Below are 21,816 nucleotides of genomic sequence, written 5' to 3'. Positions count from 1 at the left end.
TACTAAGTCGTGGTTGCATGAAATTCAATAAAATATTAGTGATGATGCAGGAATGAGTCTCCTTGGTTAACATTCATACACATCTGGCCATTAACTGAGTTGAAAGGTGTTACTGATCTCTTGTTAAATTAAAACAAATGGGCATTTGTATGCACAAAGAACATAGGGGAAAATATTTGTGTGTCATATGCATCAATGAAATGGTGCAGAAGAGGTGCTGAAAATCTTTAGCCTTTGAGAATACAGACCTATGAACTAAGGCCTGTATGGTCATCAGCTAAGAAGGCTGCACAGCAACTTCAAACCAACATATTTCTATATATGACTTCTTAATATCTGTATTTTCTTACATGTTAACGCAATTTTTGCCAGTACTACCAACATATCAATACCATAAATGAGAATATTAAGGTGTAACGTATTCAAAATAAACCACAAACAAAGAGGTGCTAACAAGCCTCCTAATCCCTCCACACTACAACTCATAGTGGATAGAACATGGTGTCACGCTACGAACACATCAACATTGCTACATACAGGTAACAGCTACCACCAAAATACACAAAGTCCTTGTTATATACAATTTGTGTTTTTCAAAATAACACAACTTTTTTCCTACAGCTGATACTGTTGTTTAAAATATAATAACTGAATTTTAATGCTGATTTTTTCTTTTCCAATTCTGTCAATTTAATGCTAAAAAAGAATATAAAAAGGGATGACATATAACAAGGTCTTATTATCACAAGAGCACAAACCTCTACCGGCCCCTCAGTCGAATTAGTCAGCGAATTGACAGCAGACTCGGGAACTTCCTATGTTTCCCATGCGTACACACACACACACACATACATACATATGCACACAAGCAGAAGCAGGGAGAAAGAAGGGCAAAGAACCAATTAGTTTAATTCTCAGAGAAGAAAAATGCCTTTGGAAAGGTTATAATAATTAATAATGTGATTAAGCACAGTAAATGAACTAAATTGAAAGCATGAGGAAATTTAGAATGTAAATGGAATCCACAAAGTCCTGCTGGATTTCCAAAACGTTACTGTACATCTGAGATGCATTTTTTCCCCCTTGTGAAACAGTAACTACGTTTTATTAAGGTTAACCTGCAATCCTGCATCTCAATATGTTAAAGTTTTTACATGATATAATGTTTTGTAAATCCAGCAGGAATGTGTGGACACCCTGTATTTATATATATATATATTTAGAATACTGACCCAAATCATTCTTCATTAACGAATCCACTAACCCCCTTACTACAGAAATGTTTTTGCCACCCTATTCTTGGCAGCCCAACACAAATTTTCTTTCTCTCGGGAAGGACCTCTTTGGGATGAAAACCCCCTGAATTTATGTCCTTTTAAGTTAATCTTGTTGTCACCCAATGGTTTTCTTTGACTCAAGAAGAAAATGAAGAATTTATTACTGTAATCTGAAAGGTCTACCCTAAGCTGAATAGTGTCACAGAGATGGCAATAATAATAATAATAATAATAAAAAAAGAGCCTCACTCACAATGGAATTAAAGGACATCATTCTTTTTCCACACTCCAAATGATAATTGACCTTTCTAATCCACATAAAATTATCATCTAACAGCCAAGAAATAATTAAAAAATAAATAAATAAATAAAAATGGGTTCAATCATACATGAGATCACCAAAACAAACCAGTGAACAGTTAACCCTGTCATGTACTGTGCAGTATTACATTCCAGCGGCTGCCAGCTAACTGTGTGCCACCATTAATGCTCAAGTGGTAACTCTAGATTTACTATATACAGTATTCCAGCTAACACCAGACAATTTTCCTCAGGTGAGAGTGAGTCAAAGGAGCAAGTTTTAACCCTGATATACATGCAACATACTTGTGCTGCTGGTAAGCATTCACCAAAGAAAACATAAAAAGCAAAAATATGGCAAAATCACACTGAGTAATTAATTGGAGTTTAAAAGACAAATTAGGAAAGATACATTTAAGTATTAATGAAACAATACAGTATGAAAAAAAAATATGGCTGTAAATGGTATTAAATGGAACCAAACTGGGTAAATGAAAGTCTACATGCTAATTCAGGATACGTTTTGCTCATACCCCCCATGTAACTTTTGCTAAACCCCATCACTACAATGACCAGTGCTGGAGAAGGGAAGTTTTCACACAATGGCACCAATATAACCTGTCCCAGTTACACCAAATGCAACTTCAGCTTGCAATCCAGCAGGTTCACATCTAGATGAACCAGGGACCACAATCACAACAACAACCTCTTGTGGATTCCAACCCATGCATGCACCACCTTAGGTTGTAATTAAGCAGTTCCTAACCAACTCACAATACAAGCAACCCTCCACAACTGTCAACTGCATATGATTTTTTTTTTTTTTTTTTTTTTTTTTTTTTTTTTGTGCACTCTGTGAAGCACCTGGTAGCTTTATATGTGGAGACAAACAAACATACTGTACAAGCAATCTTACAAAAAGCTTCAGCTTAGAAGAGTTATAGGGGTCCTTGATCTTTACTTCATATGATGGCTTAGATCGCCAGACCTCACTCTAAACACTGTGATCATTTCAACCTTAATTCCTACTGATGATATGAAGCGAGGCAGGAGCCGGAAACAAAGAGGGAGAACAAAATCAGAACTAAACAGCATGCCCTGTGAAAAAATAAGCCACACAATCATTCACACTTTCTAATAACCTTCAAAATTTTGGTTCCAACTCACAAGCAAAAACCATAAGCACATATTTCTTTCATCTGGCCATTTTATGTTACAGTCTATTGGCTAAGTTTCTAAAATCTATTATTCCTTTCTGCACACAAAGCAATCTAATACTTCCTTCCATAGCCAATTTCCTTTACAATCCAATATTCCCTTCAATGGACTAATTTTCATACAATTTATTCTTTTCTGTGTTAATTTTCCTACAATCGAAAATTTCACTCTACTAACTAATTTCCGTACAATATAACTTTACCATTGAACATTCTGTGGTATCTCCTTCCCCTGCCCCATGTTACCTGATGCGTGGGCGTCATGCTGGGTGAAGTCTCACGTGATTGCTCCTTGCTGGGGGCTGTGACAGAACTATCAGCTCTGGGGCCAGCAATTAGTGATGAAAACCAGTTCTGCTGGGCTGTAGAGCTGTTGGTGGCGGTGGTAGTGGTGGTCTGAGAGAACGGCGCGGTCATGCCTTCAAGAGCAGTGGGACGTTGGGCTACCGGCTCGCCCCCACCACCACTGACCAGCCGTGACGGGATCTGTGAGTCGAGGTCCCCTGCATTAGTTATATCCACCAAACTACCATTTCTTTCTTTTTTGCCCCACCAGGAGCAAAGGGGCCTAGGGCTAAGATAAACTGTCCTGACATTTAAGGTAAGGTGACTGGTCTCACTCACCCAAGAGTGGCATTATGTGAGCAATGAAATCCAACCAGCCCTCAGATTTAAACCATAATGGGTCTCACCTAGCTGGAGTACCTTGACCCAACAGACTACCAAACATCAGTTTTACGTATACTGTACTTAAAGTTTATGCCATTCTTTCTCTCACGAAATTTCATTTTAAGGATGGACAAGCTACAGCTGATATTTTCTATGGACTGGAAGCCAAAACCAGCTCATTGCTTCCCTGGTGTTGGGACAAATGAAATCTCAGATGTGTGATGAGATTTATAAAATCTGAGTCTCAGCTTTTTCATTTGTGGCAGATATACAGTATACCTTACCCTGTACCTCACCCCATCCTGATGTGTCCTGCATAACATGAGCAATGATGCACAGTACGGACGGATGTTCACCTAAGTACTATTTTGGTAATACAACAAGAGATCAAACAATGATAACATAACTAATATAAGTAACACATCTTGTACTGTACACTTTCAGAGGATTAAGGATCATATCATAGTTATCACACGAGGCTTATAGCACCTCTCCCTCCATGGTTTATTTTTCATATCACGGCTTGATCATCTCATCAAAGCCAATTATATCACTTTAATATCAACATAATTAACATCAACAACACACAACAGGTTATTAAAGTGTAATGTGCAAAACACAACCCAAAGCCACACTGATAAACTCCAACACAACTACTGCAACCTTCAACCTACAACCACTCCCTAAATACAGTACTGATACATAACAGGTGCCTACATACTCCACTACTGTGCAAACAAACCTGAATATATAGGCAACTTTTTTATAGTACAAGAAAAAGGAACCAAATGCTGGGAACCTACACGCGCTGCCCCTTCCAAATACAGATGAACATATTAAGCTATGAACAAGATCCCATTAGGTGCCGAGGTAAAAAAAAAAAAATGAATAAGGTCACTGGATTCAAGAGGTAAAGATGTACAATACTTTGCTAAATAAATAAAATACTACTGGTACATACTGTAATCGCCAACTCTACTCTTTTTCCTCTAACTTGGTCTAAAACTACCATCTCTTCATCTTGAATGCCAAGGTGTAAAAAGTGATTAATAGTAGAATTTGGTGCTAGTTACAAAGATGTGCTACGGAAAGATGTAGAGCCGTGGTAATGTCCTTATCTACCACTGAAATGCAAAATAAGCTACAAAAGGACGAATATCTGAGCTAAGTCAAAGTGAAGAAGAAGGTATGCTTTCTCCCACCCAAACTACAAGCCTAATTTTGCTACAAAGATGGCCGTTAGTAATCAGATTTGAACAGTAAACAAGGAGACTCACCCCTGCCTCATAAATAAGGCTCATCCAATTTCACAAAACCACCCCATAAAACAACTAACTCAAAGACAAACAACCACCCCTTATGGATTTTATATATATATATATACTGTATATATATGCTTCATAGCCTGTTCCTGAGGCCCAGTCTTCCTCCTACATTCTATACACCTTCAAACATCACCATTTGGCGCTAACACCCACCATTCATACTGAATACACGCTAGGACTGTCTCGTACAGAACTGGTGTACTGGTATTAGTGAGGGTACTTTTACGATATGTAGGTGGGTTTTCTGATAGATCAGTAGAGTGCTTTATGTAATTCAAATCCTTGTTCCCTGACCCAGGCAGGATTCAAACCTGGGTCCATTAGGACAGGAGGCCACCTCTATATTGATTCAGCCACTGCTTCCCCCTAGACACTTTAATATTTAAGCTGTGGGAAGTGGCCCAGTTCCATCAGGTGAAAACATACCCAATATAGCATAAGTGATGTTTTATGTGTATAACCATAATTCTTTCAATCCAGTGACCAATTTTTGCTATTCCAAACATTTCTGTTCAGATTACCAGAAACTTCTCGAACTTGAGGGGATGGATATGCTGTAGCCTTCTTTACATCCCTTCACTACTAGGGATCTTCTCTTAAGCAGAATAAAATGGTCTGATGGTAGCTTAAATAGTAGTAGTAGTAGTTGCAACTCCAGGCTCATATGAATGTGAACCTAGTGAACTGCAGGCTAAAGCTGCCCTTCTGCAGTCCGCTATACTCTTTTCAGGGGATACATGGAAGCTGAGGGGCATCTGTGTAACCAGGTAGTGTAGCCACCTGGCTATACTGGTGCCACCACATGAAGGTGTCCCTCTCCAGCACCCAGCAGCTTGAATATAACAAAATATATATCAAGCAGAAAGGGCTGACCTCTTCAATCTGTCATATTTTCTATTACACTTCTCCGACCACCTACTGATTTCAGTCAACTTAGGGGAACCGGATGTGCCTCCAGAATTGTGGAAAGTCTCTCCAAAACAAAAATTAAACAAGGAAGATCTCATTAATAAAGAAGGAACTATGGGATACAAGCACATTACTGCTACCCCTACAGGCTTCCAGTGTTAATATTCCTAGCCCTAGGAACTTCTGATGTTAATGTTCCTACCCCAGAGGCTTCCAGTGTTAATATTCCTACTAATGGAGGCTCCCAGTGTTGAAATTCCTACCCCAAGAAGCTTTCCAGTGTTAATATTTCTACCCCAAGAGGGTTCTAGTATTAATATTCCAACCCCAGAGGCTTCCAATATTAACATTTCTATCCCGGAAAAATTCCAGAATATCCAGTGAAGCTTCTCGACACACCTGACCTTTTGATCATGCAAAGATGCCTTATACAACGACTCTGTACTTTTAGACCAGAACTTGTGCCACCCCTTCTTCCGTGATGCCTTCTGCTCCTCAGCCACCACACTCCCATCCCCATCGCACAACCATTCTGGACCTACAGTAATGGCAGACTGGGAAACAACCTCCCAGTCATCAGCCTGAAATGAAATAGCCTCCCAGTCATCAAGCTGAAACAATTAAGTTGGCTAGCACAGTATGGAAAACACAAGAAGATCCAAATATATTACTGTACACTACACAGGTTTATTTCTGTATGCTACCAAGATGGCTCAGTCTTCTGGAGTGAGCAACACAGACATTTTGGCTGTGTTGTGAAACCGCAAATGGGCAATGCAACCAATGGATGTAAAAAGTACACAACATAAAGTATGAAAAGGTTTACGAGATGTAAGTTATGATGCAGGGTAGACACTGGTAACTCTGAATGGGTTAATCCAACACACAGAATGTGAGCTGCAAAATATATGGAGTTGTTTTTACCTGTTGCAAGAGGCCAGGTAAATGGAAGCAACATGAGTTTACTTTGTTCTTGCTGAAAACTTTGAAATAAACCGTCAATCACTGAAACCATTAATTCTACAGCACCGATGCTCATAGGGTATAAATCTCACTCTCCACCACAATTTCAGCTCATCCCACCCACTTCCTCATCCTCAGTGCCCATTTCCTTTCCCCTCTGACACTTCCATTTGTGAAGAATATTCTGACAGTCATAATCATCCACATTTGAATATGGATTATGTTCAAGCAGGCAACCTTGCTAATGTTATTTTAGTTCTCCAATAACATGGAAGGATAAGAATGTCTAAGACTCTGTTTTGGCAATCAAACAGAATTTTAAGAGAAGTCACTTAATTTTTATCCATCTATCATGATATCTTTTTTTGCCTCATCAGGAGTGTAGGGGAAGCTTTCCGACAATATGCTTAGGTTGTTGTAGCTTTGATCATTTCTGAGATAAATGAATTTTGCTGTTTATATGTGTAGAGAGTTCTTGAAACAAAGGGGATGATATAGCCTTTTCTACAATGACTAAATCATCTAGTGTTAGCTTGATTAACACTAAATGTACATCTTAAGCCTGAAAGAATTAGTCTCTTCAGTCTTAAGACATTTTTTATTATTTTACTTTTACCAACATCCAATTACTTTATCAAACTTGTTGCATACAGCACACATCTACTACACTCTTTTTACCTTAACTTGGACCATATTTTTTTCATTTTGCAGCTTACTTCAAATGGCTTAATGACAGGAATGGACAAACACTATGGGTCTTCATTTTTTCCATAGCAATACTCTGTGACTAGCAACACATTCTAGTGTTGATCTATTCCCAAAACTTAGCATTCAAGATTAAAGATTGCAATTTTAGGCCGAGCTAAAGACAGTACAGTGGTGTGTGAGGATTATTTCAGACTTCTCTAATTCTGCAAGCCTCTCCAAAGCTTAAAACTGTCTGGTGGTAGCAGGAAGAAAATGAAAAGGCACTGGGATGTAATGCACAATATACCAGTGATAAATTCCTACCCCAAGTGGCTTTCACTACCGGTATTAACATTCCTAACTTATACACACTCTGTGTCGATATTCCTACTTTACAGGTTCTCAGTATTAATATTCCTACTCTCTGGACTTCCATTGTTAATATTCCTATCTTCTGGGCCTCCAGTGTTAATATTCCTACCTACTAGGCTTCCAGTATTAATATTCCTACCTTCCAGGCTTCCAGTGCTAATACTCCTACCTTCCAGGATTCCAGTGTTAATATTACCACCTTCCAGGCCTCCAGTATTAATATTCCTACCTTCTAGGCTTCCAGGGTTAATATTCCTACCTTCCAGTCTTCCAATATTAATATTCCTACCTTTCTGGCTTCCTGTATTAATATTCCTACCTTCTCAGGCTTTCAGTGATAACCTCTTCAGTCCAAAGACATGTTTTATAATATTCTTGTCATCCACAGACAATTTCATTCAGCTTTGGAAAGGCTTTCTAACCAAGAGGTTGGATACAGCCTTAATTTAATCCTCTGTGACAGGAGGGTTATCCAAAACAAAATATATGAGTCTGGAAGCAGCACAAATAATTTAAGAAACACATCATTGGACTGAAGGGAATAACTTTGCTAACCTAGAGGCTTCCAATGCTAATACATCTACCCAATAAGACTTTCAAAATTTCCAGTGAACCTTCCTCGCATTCCTGACCTTTAAATCCTTTAAAGATGCCTGTTTATCCTTTACAGATGTCTTTTCATCCTTTCGGGGCTTCTTATTTAGCTGTTTAGTTAATTTAGCCCATAACTTGTAAAATGCTACTGTGTGCTGTATCTTGTGCTCCTTGCCTTCCTTCTTCCCATCCCTCTCATGCAACTCATCTGGATCTACATTTGCAAACTTAACAACCTGCCTGTCCTCAAGCTGAAATTATTAGATGGGGCATCACAGTACAGGCAATCTTAATACGTACGGCATAACATAATATAAAAATGATGTCATGCTTCCTCTCAAAGAATCCCTGTACTGGGGTTGGCCATGGTACAGCAGATGTTTTCTATGGACTGGAAGCTAAACCAAGTGCCAACACCAGCTAAATTACTTCAACAGCAGCTGGAAACTGTGGAAGGTGTTGGGAAAAAAGAAATTTGAGATATGTACTAAGATGTGTAACACTGAAAGAGTCTCAGCTTGGACTGTTGAATATGTACTGTCATTCAGAAGAAAGATCATAAATTGCCTGTTCTTGCAGTTGAATGTTCCCTGCCTAAGAGTGATGACTGTGTGATTAATTACCAAACTTGTTACCACACTTCACTATTATGGTCGTACCTCCCAGGTCAGTGGCAACCAGTAAGACAGGAATTCTAAAATATCACAATTGGTTAACATACTGTAATTTAATCTGGGAGAAACTGGCAGCTCGGCTTTATAGGTAACACTGGAATTTAGAAAGAGGATTTTTTTTGTTTAATTACTGGACTTTCAAAAACAGGGTCAAATAAAAGCACACACACACACACACACACACACACACACACACACACACACACACACACACACAGTCAATATAAGGAAGACTTTGTGTGAAAAATAACCTGGAAATGTTTAAGCAGAAAAAAAAAAAAAAGCATCACAAAAGTAATGTATTGTACCAAACTAAAGTCCAATTAAATACAGTATCAATAAACTATATACAGTGCCTTAAAACCAATGACAATAACAGTTTTAAAGCACAAACTTCCAGCATCATGATCACCAAGATGTTTTTTCTTAATCCTCTTTCCACTTCAGGTAGCTCTATATAACAAAGAAAACATTATAAAACATTGGGTGGTAACCATATAACCATGTAATGGGATTATGTGAAGCCTACTATGATGCCCCTGTTAACTGGGTGAAAAGTTGCAAAAGCACAATCCATCCCAGAACCAAACCTGCTCACTAATCCCTGCATCTCACGGTGGCAAGGTGCTGTCAGCTACAAGGGAGCACTGTTTAATTGCACGGGAGGGCCCTGCAGAAGCAATTGCTTGCCTCTGGTTAATAAGTCAGCTCAATTAGACAGATTGGGGTTACATAACAAAAACTATGCTTGGTTTTCTTCTCAATTCAACACTTGACCCTTTCGGGTAGCAAATAGGTCCATACATCCAGTCTGAAAAATCAAATTTTTGACCAAAAAATCAAGGTTTGTAAATTTAGAAAAAATAATATTCATTCATAAGGAACTAATGTGCATCTGTCGACAAAACACTAGGGTTCTACTTACAAGAGCTGTAGTAACGATGGGAAGTTGCGTAGTAATTGGTGTCACAAATAAATGCATTTCTGTGTACTAAACAATACAGAAATACTCCTACTAACCTAAAATCATAAATTTGTCTTATATCTTCTCAACTGGATTGTCTTATACCCTGGAAATGAGCAATTATTGAGAGAAATAATGATAACATTCACCAATTTTCTGCCACAGTTTTGAGATGTGCTCAAATATGCGAGCCACGATTGCGGTCAGGAGACCCAGGAGACCTGTACCGATAAAGGCACAAGCGTGGCTGAGAGACTTGAAGGGGTTAATGAGACACTGCACTACTTTTTCTACACAAGGATGAACTATGAACTGGGTTACATATCACAGCACTAAAATTAGTTATACAGTACATTAACCCATTTGAGATTCTGATGATGTGTTTGTGTGTCATTTTAAGATAATTTTGTAAAATATTCACCACAAACCACGTTTACATGTCATACTCTCAAGCATGATGTCATGGAATGGTTGCTCTATGCAAGGTGGGTACTGCACAGCTGGTCTGACTCATGTTTTTTTTCTTACTTCATTCTTGGCAAATATTTTTCCACAAGGTATAAAATTTTTTATTTTTGCATAACTTCCACTCATCATTCTGACTTTTTATTTTCTTTGTTTACATTTTTTGAAATACAGTGATAAAGTGCAACTGTTCAGCTTTAAAATGACACCAAAACCAGCATTCTATCATGAAAACAATATTTACACAGATCGATCAAAGAAAAAGATCATTGAGCGAATATGCAGCTGAGAATCATACAAAATTGAGCATCTTTTTTCTTTTGCTGTACCAGGCAATTACATGCATAAATTACCATAAACTATATATCATTACACAGGTAATTTATTGTAGCCTTGCATGGTTTAAACCAAATTTATATATCTTTATTAGTTTTTTTTTTTTCCCCAAATATTTTTCTATAGCAAGGTATAAAATTTTTGGTTTTAGCCTAACTTTAACTTGTCATTTTGATTTTTTATTTTCTTTGTTTTCCTTTTTTGAACATACTACGATAAAGTACAACTAATCATCCTCAAAAGAATAGTACATCCTATCGTAAAATGTGTATTTACACTGACCAATCAAAGAAAAAGTTTGCAAATTGAATATGCAGCCAAGAATCAAATTGTGCTTCGTTTTCCTTTCACTTTACCATGCAATAAAATGAAGAAATAATCATAATCTACATATCCTTGTAAATGTAATTTATTGCAGTTTTGCACAGTTTAAACTGGATTTATGTACTTTTATTAGTTTTTTTCCCCACCGAATATTTTTATACGTAAAGGTACACAATTTTTGGCTTAAGTCTAACTTCAACTCATCATTTTTAATTTCCATTTTCATTGTTTTCCTTTTTTGAGCATACTAAAGTAAAACTGCCCAGCTTTAAAATGACACCAAAAACAACATTCTATCATGAAAAGTGCATTTACACAAAGCGATCAAAGAAAAATACCACAGTGCAAAGATGTGGGTCAGTGCAAGAGTGGCTGACTCTAGCACTGACATAATCTGCCCAGCACAGAAACCTGATAGGGTTAAAAATCTGATCTCCCTCGTATTACGAAAAACTCCTCTGCATTTAACTCTGCTCAGGAGAGATCTCACAATAAAACAGCTGAAAGCTTTCTCCTTCAACTCCTTCAGAACTAATACTTTTTTTTTTTTTTTCTCTCCCATCAGACAGCATTATTCAACTATGATGTAGAGCTCTCAGAGTGAAGGAATTAACCTTATCATTATATCCCCACATTATTTAATTCCCACCAACACTAGACAAGGTCATTAAATTGATGCGGGAAGCAACTGCCCACATGTGACGACTCTGTTCTACCAGGCTGACCAGGTCTTCTCTACAGGACACATGGCAGATAAGGGAGTTTGGTCCCCCAGGCAGTTGTAACAATCACTACTGCTGATGGTCCTCATCACCAATGCTTCATGGAACCACCACAAGAAGGCTCTCCCTCCAGAACCTATACTACAGGTCCCCCCACCCCCCCCTTCAGATATCCATACATCAAAGGTATCATGGGAGTTGATGAAGTTCACCTAGCTAGGACACCACCAAGCCCTTCAAAGCTACCAGCTTTGATTCGGTTTGGGTGGAGTCACAGATGACATGTGGCCAACATGTAGATTAGGCCCATAAGGAACAACACATAATGAAGCACAGTACAACAAATGGTACCTTATAATGCAGACATAACATCAATGTTGTAAGAAACCTGTGGGACAACCCAACAGGAGCAGATGCTTTATCGGTGATCAATGGATCTGCTGAGTCAGGCAGACTGGGGTTAAGTAACACCAAAAGTAACTAGACACAGTACGGTGCTGTATTCAGCTTTGGGAAGACTTCTCACACAGAAGGGGTTACAACAGATCTTTACAACAATACCTGACATGAGTGCCTCACCTAAAGAACACACTAAAGTCTACACCAAATGTTAATCAAGCATGAAAAAGCATACACTGATCCAAGTTACCATAACTACCAAAGGAATATACAGTAAAATCCACTAATCTTAACTATAGAGTTTATCAGCTACCAAAAGCAATACTGTTCATGGATCCAATTTCATCAAATAAGATCTTAATTATATTGCAGTATTTTTACAAAATAACTACAACCAACTAGGTAGTTAACCCTGCCACAATGGCCGAATGATGAGCGCTTCTATCTAATAAGTTCCTGACCTGTGAATGCCAGGGTTCAAATCCTGGTGGGGCAGCTAGCACCACTTAATTTAGGTGTTCATCATCATTCTGGGGGTTTGTAAATAGACTAAGAGCTTAAGTTAATGTCTATGTAAGGGAACTGTAGTAACCTGGGTGATGCTGTGACCTTGTATCCCTGGACAATTACTGAATAACATGCCACAGTCTCAGAATGGTTAGGTAACAAAGAGAAGCAGCACTGTGGATAAATGCCTCAAGGTGTCTACTCAAATATTTTTGGGTGATTAAATATGAAAAATTTTTCAGTTTTCTGGACTTGATGATGAAAAGATGCACAGACCACTTTTCCAAAAATAAATATGAGAATGAAAAAGCTGCGGGCTCTTACCAGCCACTCACCCAATGTAACGCTGCTCTCGGGTGACTGCCCAATTTCTCTATTCCTTCCTTCCCCTTCTGTCTTTCTTTCCTTCATTACTTCCTCTTCCTTCTGTCTACAGGTGACTACACTGAGTGACAAGCCAAATGGTTTCCTGTACACCAGGAAACCATTTACTATATTGGGTGGTAACCATATAACCAGATTATGCAGCCTGGTGGTTTAGTGGGTAATTAAGCCGCTCCAGCTGGATTGAGCCTATGCAGGTTTATTTCCAACAGGTGGTTGGGATTTATTGCTCACATAATGCCACTCAGGGATTAATGAGGCTGGTCACTCTCATCTTAACTGTCAGACCAACTTGCTCAGCCCCGGCCCCAACATTCCTCATGGGGCAACACTGGGTTAGACGGTGATGATGATGACATCTGTTAACTGAAACTGTTGATCCTATATTTATTTTCTAGTAAATGGATAATCACACCACAACAGCTTATTTACTTTGCAAACAACCCTCTACTGTAGAATGCCAACGCAACTCTGCAGTACAAAAACAGCAACAGTATCACAACCAACCACTACCAGAAAAATCAGTCAGCTACCTTCATCTCCCCTGGTGCTTCCTTGAGATTGGTGCGGCTACCCTGACTGTCACAGCGTCGCAGGTCACCACGCTAGGTATGGAGCATGGGTCGAGTTAAATATAGTTTAAATTTCTGTTTATGCACAAACCACCTCAGAGCAAAAGAGACAATTTCACCTGTGTTCATGGTTGCACAGCAGGTGTATCTTATTCCAGCTAACACCTGATTTTTTTAGTTCAACTTAAAAGGTCTTAGCAGTAAACAACTTTAATATCTATCTAAAACCTCTCCTATTGGTACACCTACAATTATTATTTACACTGTCAAACAATCTGGTTCAGCTGAGTCAGATCCTTGCAGTCCTCACCATCTACATAACCCCCTTTTTCACATACACAGGGTGGAGAAAAAAATAATAATAATAATACCGGTAGTAAAACAGGACTATCACAGTTATATACAAAAAAAATACGCCACACGTCCATCTGATCATCATCACTGTTGATGATACACCTTGCTCCCCTCTGAGAACCCCCAACAGAGGATGGGCACGACAAAAATGCCTCCAGGCTACCTTATCCCCACACACCTCCCTCTCTCAAATGCTCCTCTTCCTCTTACTTCTCTATGCACTCATCACTCATGCCCCAAACTTCTTAGCTTCACCTCACATGGCAAATGCTCCACACAAAATTGCACTTCACACCGCCTGTGGGATAGACCCATTCCATCAACTATCAATCCTAGCACCCATTATCATCATCCCAGCCTTTTCATCCTGATCAAGGATGGGGTGAGGTAGAGTTTACAAAGCAACAGGTGAGAACATGATGACAGAGTGAAAACTAACCAACAGCATGCTCCACAAAATGGGCCAAACACTCATTAACTTTGCATTCAAGTCCCTAAAATCCAGACTTGGTCTTACTTTATCATACTCGTAGGTTGATGGTGCGTTGCCATGGGGTCGTCGTACAGGCACCCCACGTGTCCTCTCCTCCTCTCCCGGTGCCATTAATGACGCATCAGGCCGGAAATCAGGGTGCTTGGTGTTGATGTATGCTAGTTCAATGGCTACCAGATTCTCAACCTGAAATGACCATACTTTTATCAATCACTGAAACATGCAGGTAAATCTTTATGCCAGCCATATTACTCAATAAAGCTGCTAACTTCAATAGTCTACTTACTATATACAGTATTATCTATTGTCAGATGACTTCATACAAGAAGGGGTGGCCAATAACAAACCTCCTCCATGACACCTTGTCCTCATCCTCAGGCTGCCCTTTCTCCAACTCACACCACTTTCACTTGTATACCTCTCAATGCTCTTTCTCCCTCCATCCCATACACATCCATTCCCCTACTTAATTTCCTGCTCTCCATTATCTCTAAATGATCATATCATCTAGGGATGGTACTCCTAACACTTCCCAGTATATCACATCACCAATACAATGCTCCTTAACTTTCTCATTTGTCCATCTCTCCCTATATACAGTACCTCCAAATGTTCCTCTCAAATAACTCCCTTCCATGTCTCTCCATCTATAAAAATACATCACTGGACTAAGGGTGCTAAAGTAATACAGGCGTTCCATTAGTATTGCGGTGAAGTTGTGGCCACTGACCATGGTGTTGGTTGGAGGAAGGCGTCTTCTAAGCAGCTGTGTCACAACATCAACAATCTTCTCATGGAGTTTTGGGAACCGCAGCATCTCTTGTTGTACCTGCAATGTGCAGTGCAACAACTATTATTAACTCAAGAACTGTGACAAACATCATTTGATGTCCCACAGCAGACTGCAACATGCACCTTATTGTGAAGGACTGAAAACTAAATTTTAAACATTTTAATGGTCACTACTGAAAAACTAGAGCAATTACTAACCTAGAACTTTGCATATCCATATTTCAACATATTCTCTTCAGTCTCATAACCATAAAACTGGTTTGTGATTATTATTATTATTTTTTTTGAAAATTCACTTCAGGACACTGTAATAGCTAAACTATGGCACATATCACCCTAAAAATTGATAACACATACTTCATCATATGCTTTATAAGTCTACAAGTACGTTAAAAAAATTTTTTTTGGGGGGGTGGGGATGGGGGGGCACCAAGGACATGGCTGATTTCACAGTTTATGGATTTATGGATTTAAACATTCACATCACATGATATGGAAACCATGAAGTAAAAACTTCAATGAACAGCATCCTCATCCTACCTCATATCTGCAAACTTTGAAAAGGCTGGCAGGCCAATTTACCTCAGTGCCACAGAACTGTATGATCCTCTGCATCTCCTCATGAACCAACTCCACACACCGCAGCGATGGCTCCTCCAGGCGGCGGATTTGACGCTTTACCAGCAGCTCAAATGACACCTGCAAACATGATGTGGAATCAGAATACTGATATGTCAGAAAATGTCTCCAAATGACTAAATCCATTAACAGGATAAAGTAGATGGAAACAATACGTAGATCTGGAAACCCCATGCATGTGTTGCATAATGAAAAATTAATAAGAGTCGAAATAAGTTGGTATTTCTCAAAAGGACCAATTCTTCCTAGGGAATTCACTTGCACTCAAAACACCACTACATCTGCAGAAGTGGCAGGAACTAAGTCCTGTAATAATACATCATGGCACCTCTCTTAGTTGAACATAAACAGTGATGATAATCACACACCATCAACCGATACCCACACTGAATGAGCAAAGACAATCAGTACTTTAAAATTAAAACTGACGCAAAACACCCCTCCGATGACTTACTTCAGGCACAAACAGGGCAGGTCTGGGTCCTGTTGCATTGCGTATGGCAGTGAGGATGTCCATCTGTGTGAGGCCAGCCAGGGGATGGATGCTGTCCAGGGTGCGGCCAAAAGTCTCATGGAAGATGTAGCAGATCCGTGCACCACCACACCTGCATGCAGGTTGTCTTTATCATCATCACCATATTACCACTACCACCATCATAATCACTCTTTTTCCTTACCATTATATTTGTCTAAGGTACACTAATATACATCCTTGGCTACATTTAAGATACTGGTAACATAAAAACTTGCAGTCTCCAATCACCACCAGGATTCAGACTGCTGCACATAATGCCACCAACCCAAATACTCTATATCATCAGGCATCATCTAATATAAATCATCATTTAACTATACAGTATTTAAAACTAATGCTGCCATCTACGATTCTAATATGGAACAAGAAAAATTCACTCAGTACAAACAGCTCTGTGGTTTCTATATTCCTGGCAGTGCCCTCAATGGTCTGGCAGTATGCAGCATTGAACTTGGTAATGATCTGCAGTAGCGTCTGGGCCTTGTCTTGTACGTCATCACCATAACTATTCAACAGAGACTGGAACTGCGACATCATCATTGTCACACGGGTCTGTACATGGGGGAAGGAACAAATAATTACATTGGGCAGTCTGACAAAGCTTTTGTGCAGTTAAGTGCATCTATAACAAAAGGTACCAAAAAGATAAGTGCTGATGGCTATGCACATAAGGTACAATCAAGAATCCAGGAGCTGAACAAACGAGTGTCTGGCCCATTTCACTGGCCAAGCTGTTGATTAGTTCCTCCCCCCCCTCTATTTTACCCAGGGATGTATTTTCAACTTCATTCATGCCATCTCTGACAATTCTACTCAACTTAGGAAAGATTTTTCCAACAGTAAGGGTTAAATGTAGCCATTAACCACTTCTTGCATGTTCTTCTAAGTTGAATAAAACTGTCTGCTAGCAGCAAGAATAGGAGTTACTGGAAAGAAGAGATAAGATAATGATGACTGACATTTGGAGACTTCTGATTAAAGTGCACTGTATGCAATAAAGAAGGACAAACAATGTGGAACTGAAAGAATCAAAGAACTGTCATCATACTGAAGGGGTTACTAAAACAAGAATACATCCATGGGCCTACCTTGAGATCTGGTAAACAGTCCCTGATGTGGTGCATAAGGAGGCGGTTTAATGTCTTGGCCAGGTAGGGTGTGCCATTGCGATTGGCAAGGGTTGGGTAGCGACGTTGTAGGAACGCTGCCTCGTCTGTCAGCGCATCTTTGATTGACTGTTGTGGAGAGACAAAGCTTTTATCAAGTACCGGGAAGAGCAGCCTGGTCATATACTCATAAAAAGGACACCCTGCTTCCTTTTAAGGAATCTCCACACTGAGGTTGGCCATGGTAAAGCTGATGTTTTCTATAGACAGGAAGCTAAACCAAGTACCACAAACAGCTACTTATTTTCCAACAGCTACTGGAAGATGCTGGGAAAAATGAACAATAAGTTGTGTTATAAGAGCTATAAAAAAAAAATGTTGAGTATCTCCTTGGACCTTGGCCCAGTCTGACTCTATGCACTTGCAGCTGTCTTCTGTCTGGTCATCTGTCCTTAAATGTACTGGAACACAACAGCCATGCCTTGGGTCTCTACAACTTGCAGGGAGTAATACAAGATATTAGCATCTAAACAGCAACCTGTTAAGAAGTTTACTATACCATTTATATATCATTTTCATTAAGTCCATCCTGCCATAAGTCCTGTTTCTTTCAATGTATTTAGGTAGTATGTTCAGTCCAGAACCTGCTGACTGTATCAGTTCTTTGCATTAGATGAAAACAGAATATACCTGCCTACCCCGTGTACAGTCAGGGAACCAAGTATCATCCTAAGGTTTAATGCATACACAGCAAAATGTCAAACCATCCAAGACTGATATAACCTTCAGACAAAACTGGCAAGATAACTGACCAACACATGCTACAACTTTCACATCAGTTGTTTCAGCTCGCACCAGTTCTGCTCACCTTGCTGTCAATGATGTCTTGTTGTGACCGGTTGACCACACCAATGATCCCTAGCTTGACAGGTATGACACGTCCACACAAGATGTCTATAGCATCAGTCCCTGTCATGACAAAATAGTGCATATTATGTGTCTTATACTTTATGCTGTACATAAGGAGAAGCAATAATTACTGGTGCTGTATATATTAAACAGCTAGCAATCAACAGTTCCAGAGGTTATGAACTTATGAGAAGTCAGTAATCATCATCTATGTGATGATGATTACTTTTCTGCAGTATTTTACTTCCTTGTCATCATACCTAATCATATTTAAAGTTTTTATTCATACTGACCAGCAAGTACAATACAGGTACTGTAATATTATACATGATATTATTCAAAGGACGGCTCTTTGACTTCTCTCAAATCAAAATGAGTATCAGTTACTTCACTTCTGCGTCAGAGCTACAAAGCTGTAAGAATATCCTTATGTCATTAACTTGCAAAATGGATTTTCAGTGCTCCCCTCTCCCCACTCCCACTTATTCTACTCCATTTCTGTCACATACAAGGAATATATGGATAGAATTCCATCTGTACTGTGTAGTACTGTGTGATAATTTTTACTTTCCGCACTTGGTACTGTTGTGGATAGCAACTTAATCATTCTTGACCTTCATTTTGCATACTATATCTTAATCCTTCTGCTACAGTTGGTGTGTTTGGCTACTGTATCAAAGCCAATACCACAAGACTTTGCTTAGCTAAGAAAAAAATTAGCAGTCAAAGTCTTCAAAGAATCTCAAGCAGTCTCTCCTCTGCTATTGTACACCTAAGAATTGTACAGGGTGTTCCACAAATCTGAAGACATGAGGAAAAATAATTAATGTTTCTTTTTAAGACTCAAGATGCTGACTGGGTATACTGTCTGAATTCATGCATCAGGAGCAATGGTGAACAGACTGAGCACATTCTGTGAATAAAATGTTTTCTACTGTCATCTAATATTTTTTGTATGATTCGTATGATTCTAGACCTACCATATATGACACCCCGTATTTGGGCTAACGCCAGATGGACCTGTCCAGTCAAAACCAAACATATCTTTAAACAAAGCAGATCCTCATCATGACACACAACCCTCCAAACAACCACATGACCAACCTGCATCCATAAGATCCAGTTTGGTAATAACTGCCAGGGTCCTTCGTCCATCAGGGTCCACCTCCTTGGCCATCTTGAGGCTCTCTGATGTGGCCATGTCCGTGTTGGCTGATGACACTGCCAGAATGATGGAGTTGGGGTTTCCAATGTAGTACAGGATCAGATCACGGATCTGACTCTCGATGTCCTCAGGCTGGTCTCCCACTGGCACCTAGTTGCATTTGAAGTCACACCATTAGCTTAACAGTGCTATTTCAAAGACCAAGCAATCTTCAGGTATACCAGCAAAACTACTGTACTCTGTTTACTGTAATTAAGTGAAAACCAGACATCTTTCCATCTTGAATATTGAGCTGTAACAAGATTAACACTAGAATGTGGTGCTATTCACAAGGTTCTATGGGAAGGAAGTTAAGCTGTAGTACTGTCTTTTTCTGTCACTGGGCTACACAAAATAAATGTAAAAAGACAAAATATCTCTACCTAGTTCAAATAACCTGGTCACTCAAAAACACTTAAATTATGATACTGGAGTGATGATAAAGGTAACTATGCAGAAAATCATGAAACATCAAAAAAATATTTAAGGAAGGCTGTGGAGCCATGAAAATGGAAGTAACAATAATTAAGATTTAAATAACAAGGTAAAAATATAACACAAAGGAGAAAGTTACAGCATATGTTTATTAAAGAAAACAAAAATGGTCAGTAAGTTGGGGGAAGAGAAGTATGATGATGGAAATCAGGGCAAAATGGAAGTAACTGCCCATGCCTACACCCTTTGGAATTAAATGTGTCTGGCTATATAAAAAAAACAGACAGACAGACAGGCAGACACACACACATAGATATAGATTAATAGAGACACCAACAGACAGACAGACACACTGAGAGATGGACACAAACAAACAAATTTACATAGATGGGTAAATAAAAAGACAGATACAGGTCCATGGTTTTGATAAAAATCCAAGATTATGAAACCTCACCTTAGTAATCCCGGGCAGGTCAACAACAGTGAGATTCACAACCCTGTTGGAGTAAATCTTAAGACGTATGGGCTCACTGCAGATGCCCTTGTTGGTGCCAGCCACGCGCACTGTCTCATTCTCTATTTCTTTCCGGATCTCATCAAAATCAGTATAAATGCGCTCTTTCCTGTGCAGGAACTGACCCCACTCCTCCAAATCCAAGGTCCCTGTCAAAGATAAATAAATAAACGAATAAAATAAAAGCATGCCATCCTTTTGCTCACCCGTAAACCGCAACTCTTGAGAAGTCATGCCCCTGGATGGGGGGGAAAAGGACTGAATCAACTTATTTTTATATCCAACTGACCCCGACAGAATGTGATGATATATATTGCTATCAATTTTTAGGCTAACATGAGCCACTGCGCACCCAAGAGTATCCTGAAGTTATGCATTGACAAATGCATGCATGTTGGTGCCTTTACAATCAATACATTACATATATATGCTCTACTTTAGCCATAATGAGCATAAAACCAAATTTCAATTCAATTCTCAGCCCAAATCACATGAAGAATGCCAGTCTTTTTGAGAACTGCTCAGAACAGCACCCTTATCCGTTCAAGAAGATGAATTAAACACCTTACATTATAAAGCGGTCCTTCCAAAGCTGAATTAACCTGTAAGACACTAGCCCGCACAATACTTAAAGGAAAAGATTAACCACTACATTACCTGTTAATGTTTTGTGAAAAAATAAGCATTTCAAACATCTATACTGTACTTATTTACTACTTACTTCGAACAGGAGCTTTTGTTACTGTTCTTAATGCAAAGTATAAAATACAGTATACAGCAAAAGCACAACAGCAGCACATCAACTATTCACAAAAAATGCACAGGAGTAATCTACACAGGCAAAGGATATAGAGGAAACTTTAGTCATGTGTGTGAAAGGTAAGGTGTGATCAAACCCACCACTCAAACAATTTTTCCAGAATATTAATGAATAGTTATGCATAAATGGCAAAAAAAAAAAAAAAAAAAATAAACACATACATACATCATCTAATCAAGAGTTGCCCCATGAGGAGCATAGGAGCCCGGGGCTATGCAAGTTGGTCCTGACATTTAAGATGAGAGTAACCAGCCTCATTCATCCTTGAGTGGCATTACGTGAGCAATAAACCCCAACCACCCCTTGGATATAAATCTACACAGGTTCAATCCAGCTGGAGTGCCAAAGTTTGGTT

At 39.1% G+C, this 21,816-nt stretch overlaps 1 protein-coding gene across 1 annotated transcript in view; it reads right to left on the bottom strand.

The window, feature by feature from the left end:
- The window catches only part of Drp1 (dynamin related protein 1), a 38,333-nt gene that overhangs the window by 10,515 nt on the left and 6,002 nt on the right, over nt 1-21,816 (bottom strand). Inside the window, exons 3-13 of the mRNA XM_080268206.1 lie at nt 20,582-20,790; nt 19,593-19,803; nt 18,448-18,548; nt 17,562-17,708; nt 16,862-17,025; nt 16,393-16,543; nt 15,882-15,998; nt 15,238-15,336; nt 14,532-14,693; nt 13,622-13,693; nt 3,041-3,280 (exon numbers count right to left, since the gene is read on the bottom strand). Coding sequence (XP_080124332.1) covers nt 3,041-3,280; nt 13,622-13,693; nt 14,532-14,693; nt 15,238-15,336; nt 15,882-15,998; nt 16,393-16,543; nt 16,862-17,025; nt 17,562-17,708; nt 18,448-18,548; nt 19,593-19,803; nt 20,582-20,790 — 1,673 coding nt within the window. The remainder of the gene's footprint in view (nt 1-3,040; nt 3,281-13,621; nt 13,694-14,531; nt 14,694-15,237; nt 15,337-15,881; nt 15,999-16,392; nt 16,544-16,861; nt 17,026-17,561; nt 17,709-18,447; nt 18,549-19,592; nt 19,804-20,581; nt 20,791-21,816) is intronic.

The sequence above is a fragment of the Coenobita brevimanus genome, chromosome 26 (genome assembly GCF_032717465.1).
Source record: "Coenobita brevimanus isolate Jiangsu-jjx chromosome 26, ASM3271746v2, whole genome shotgun sequence".
NCBI lineage: Eukaryota > Metazoa > Arthropoda > Malacostraca > Decapoda > Coenobitidae > Coenobita > Coenobita brevimanus.
This window is presented reverse-complemented; position numbering and strand designations above follow the sequence as displayed.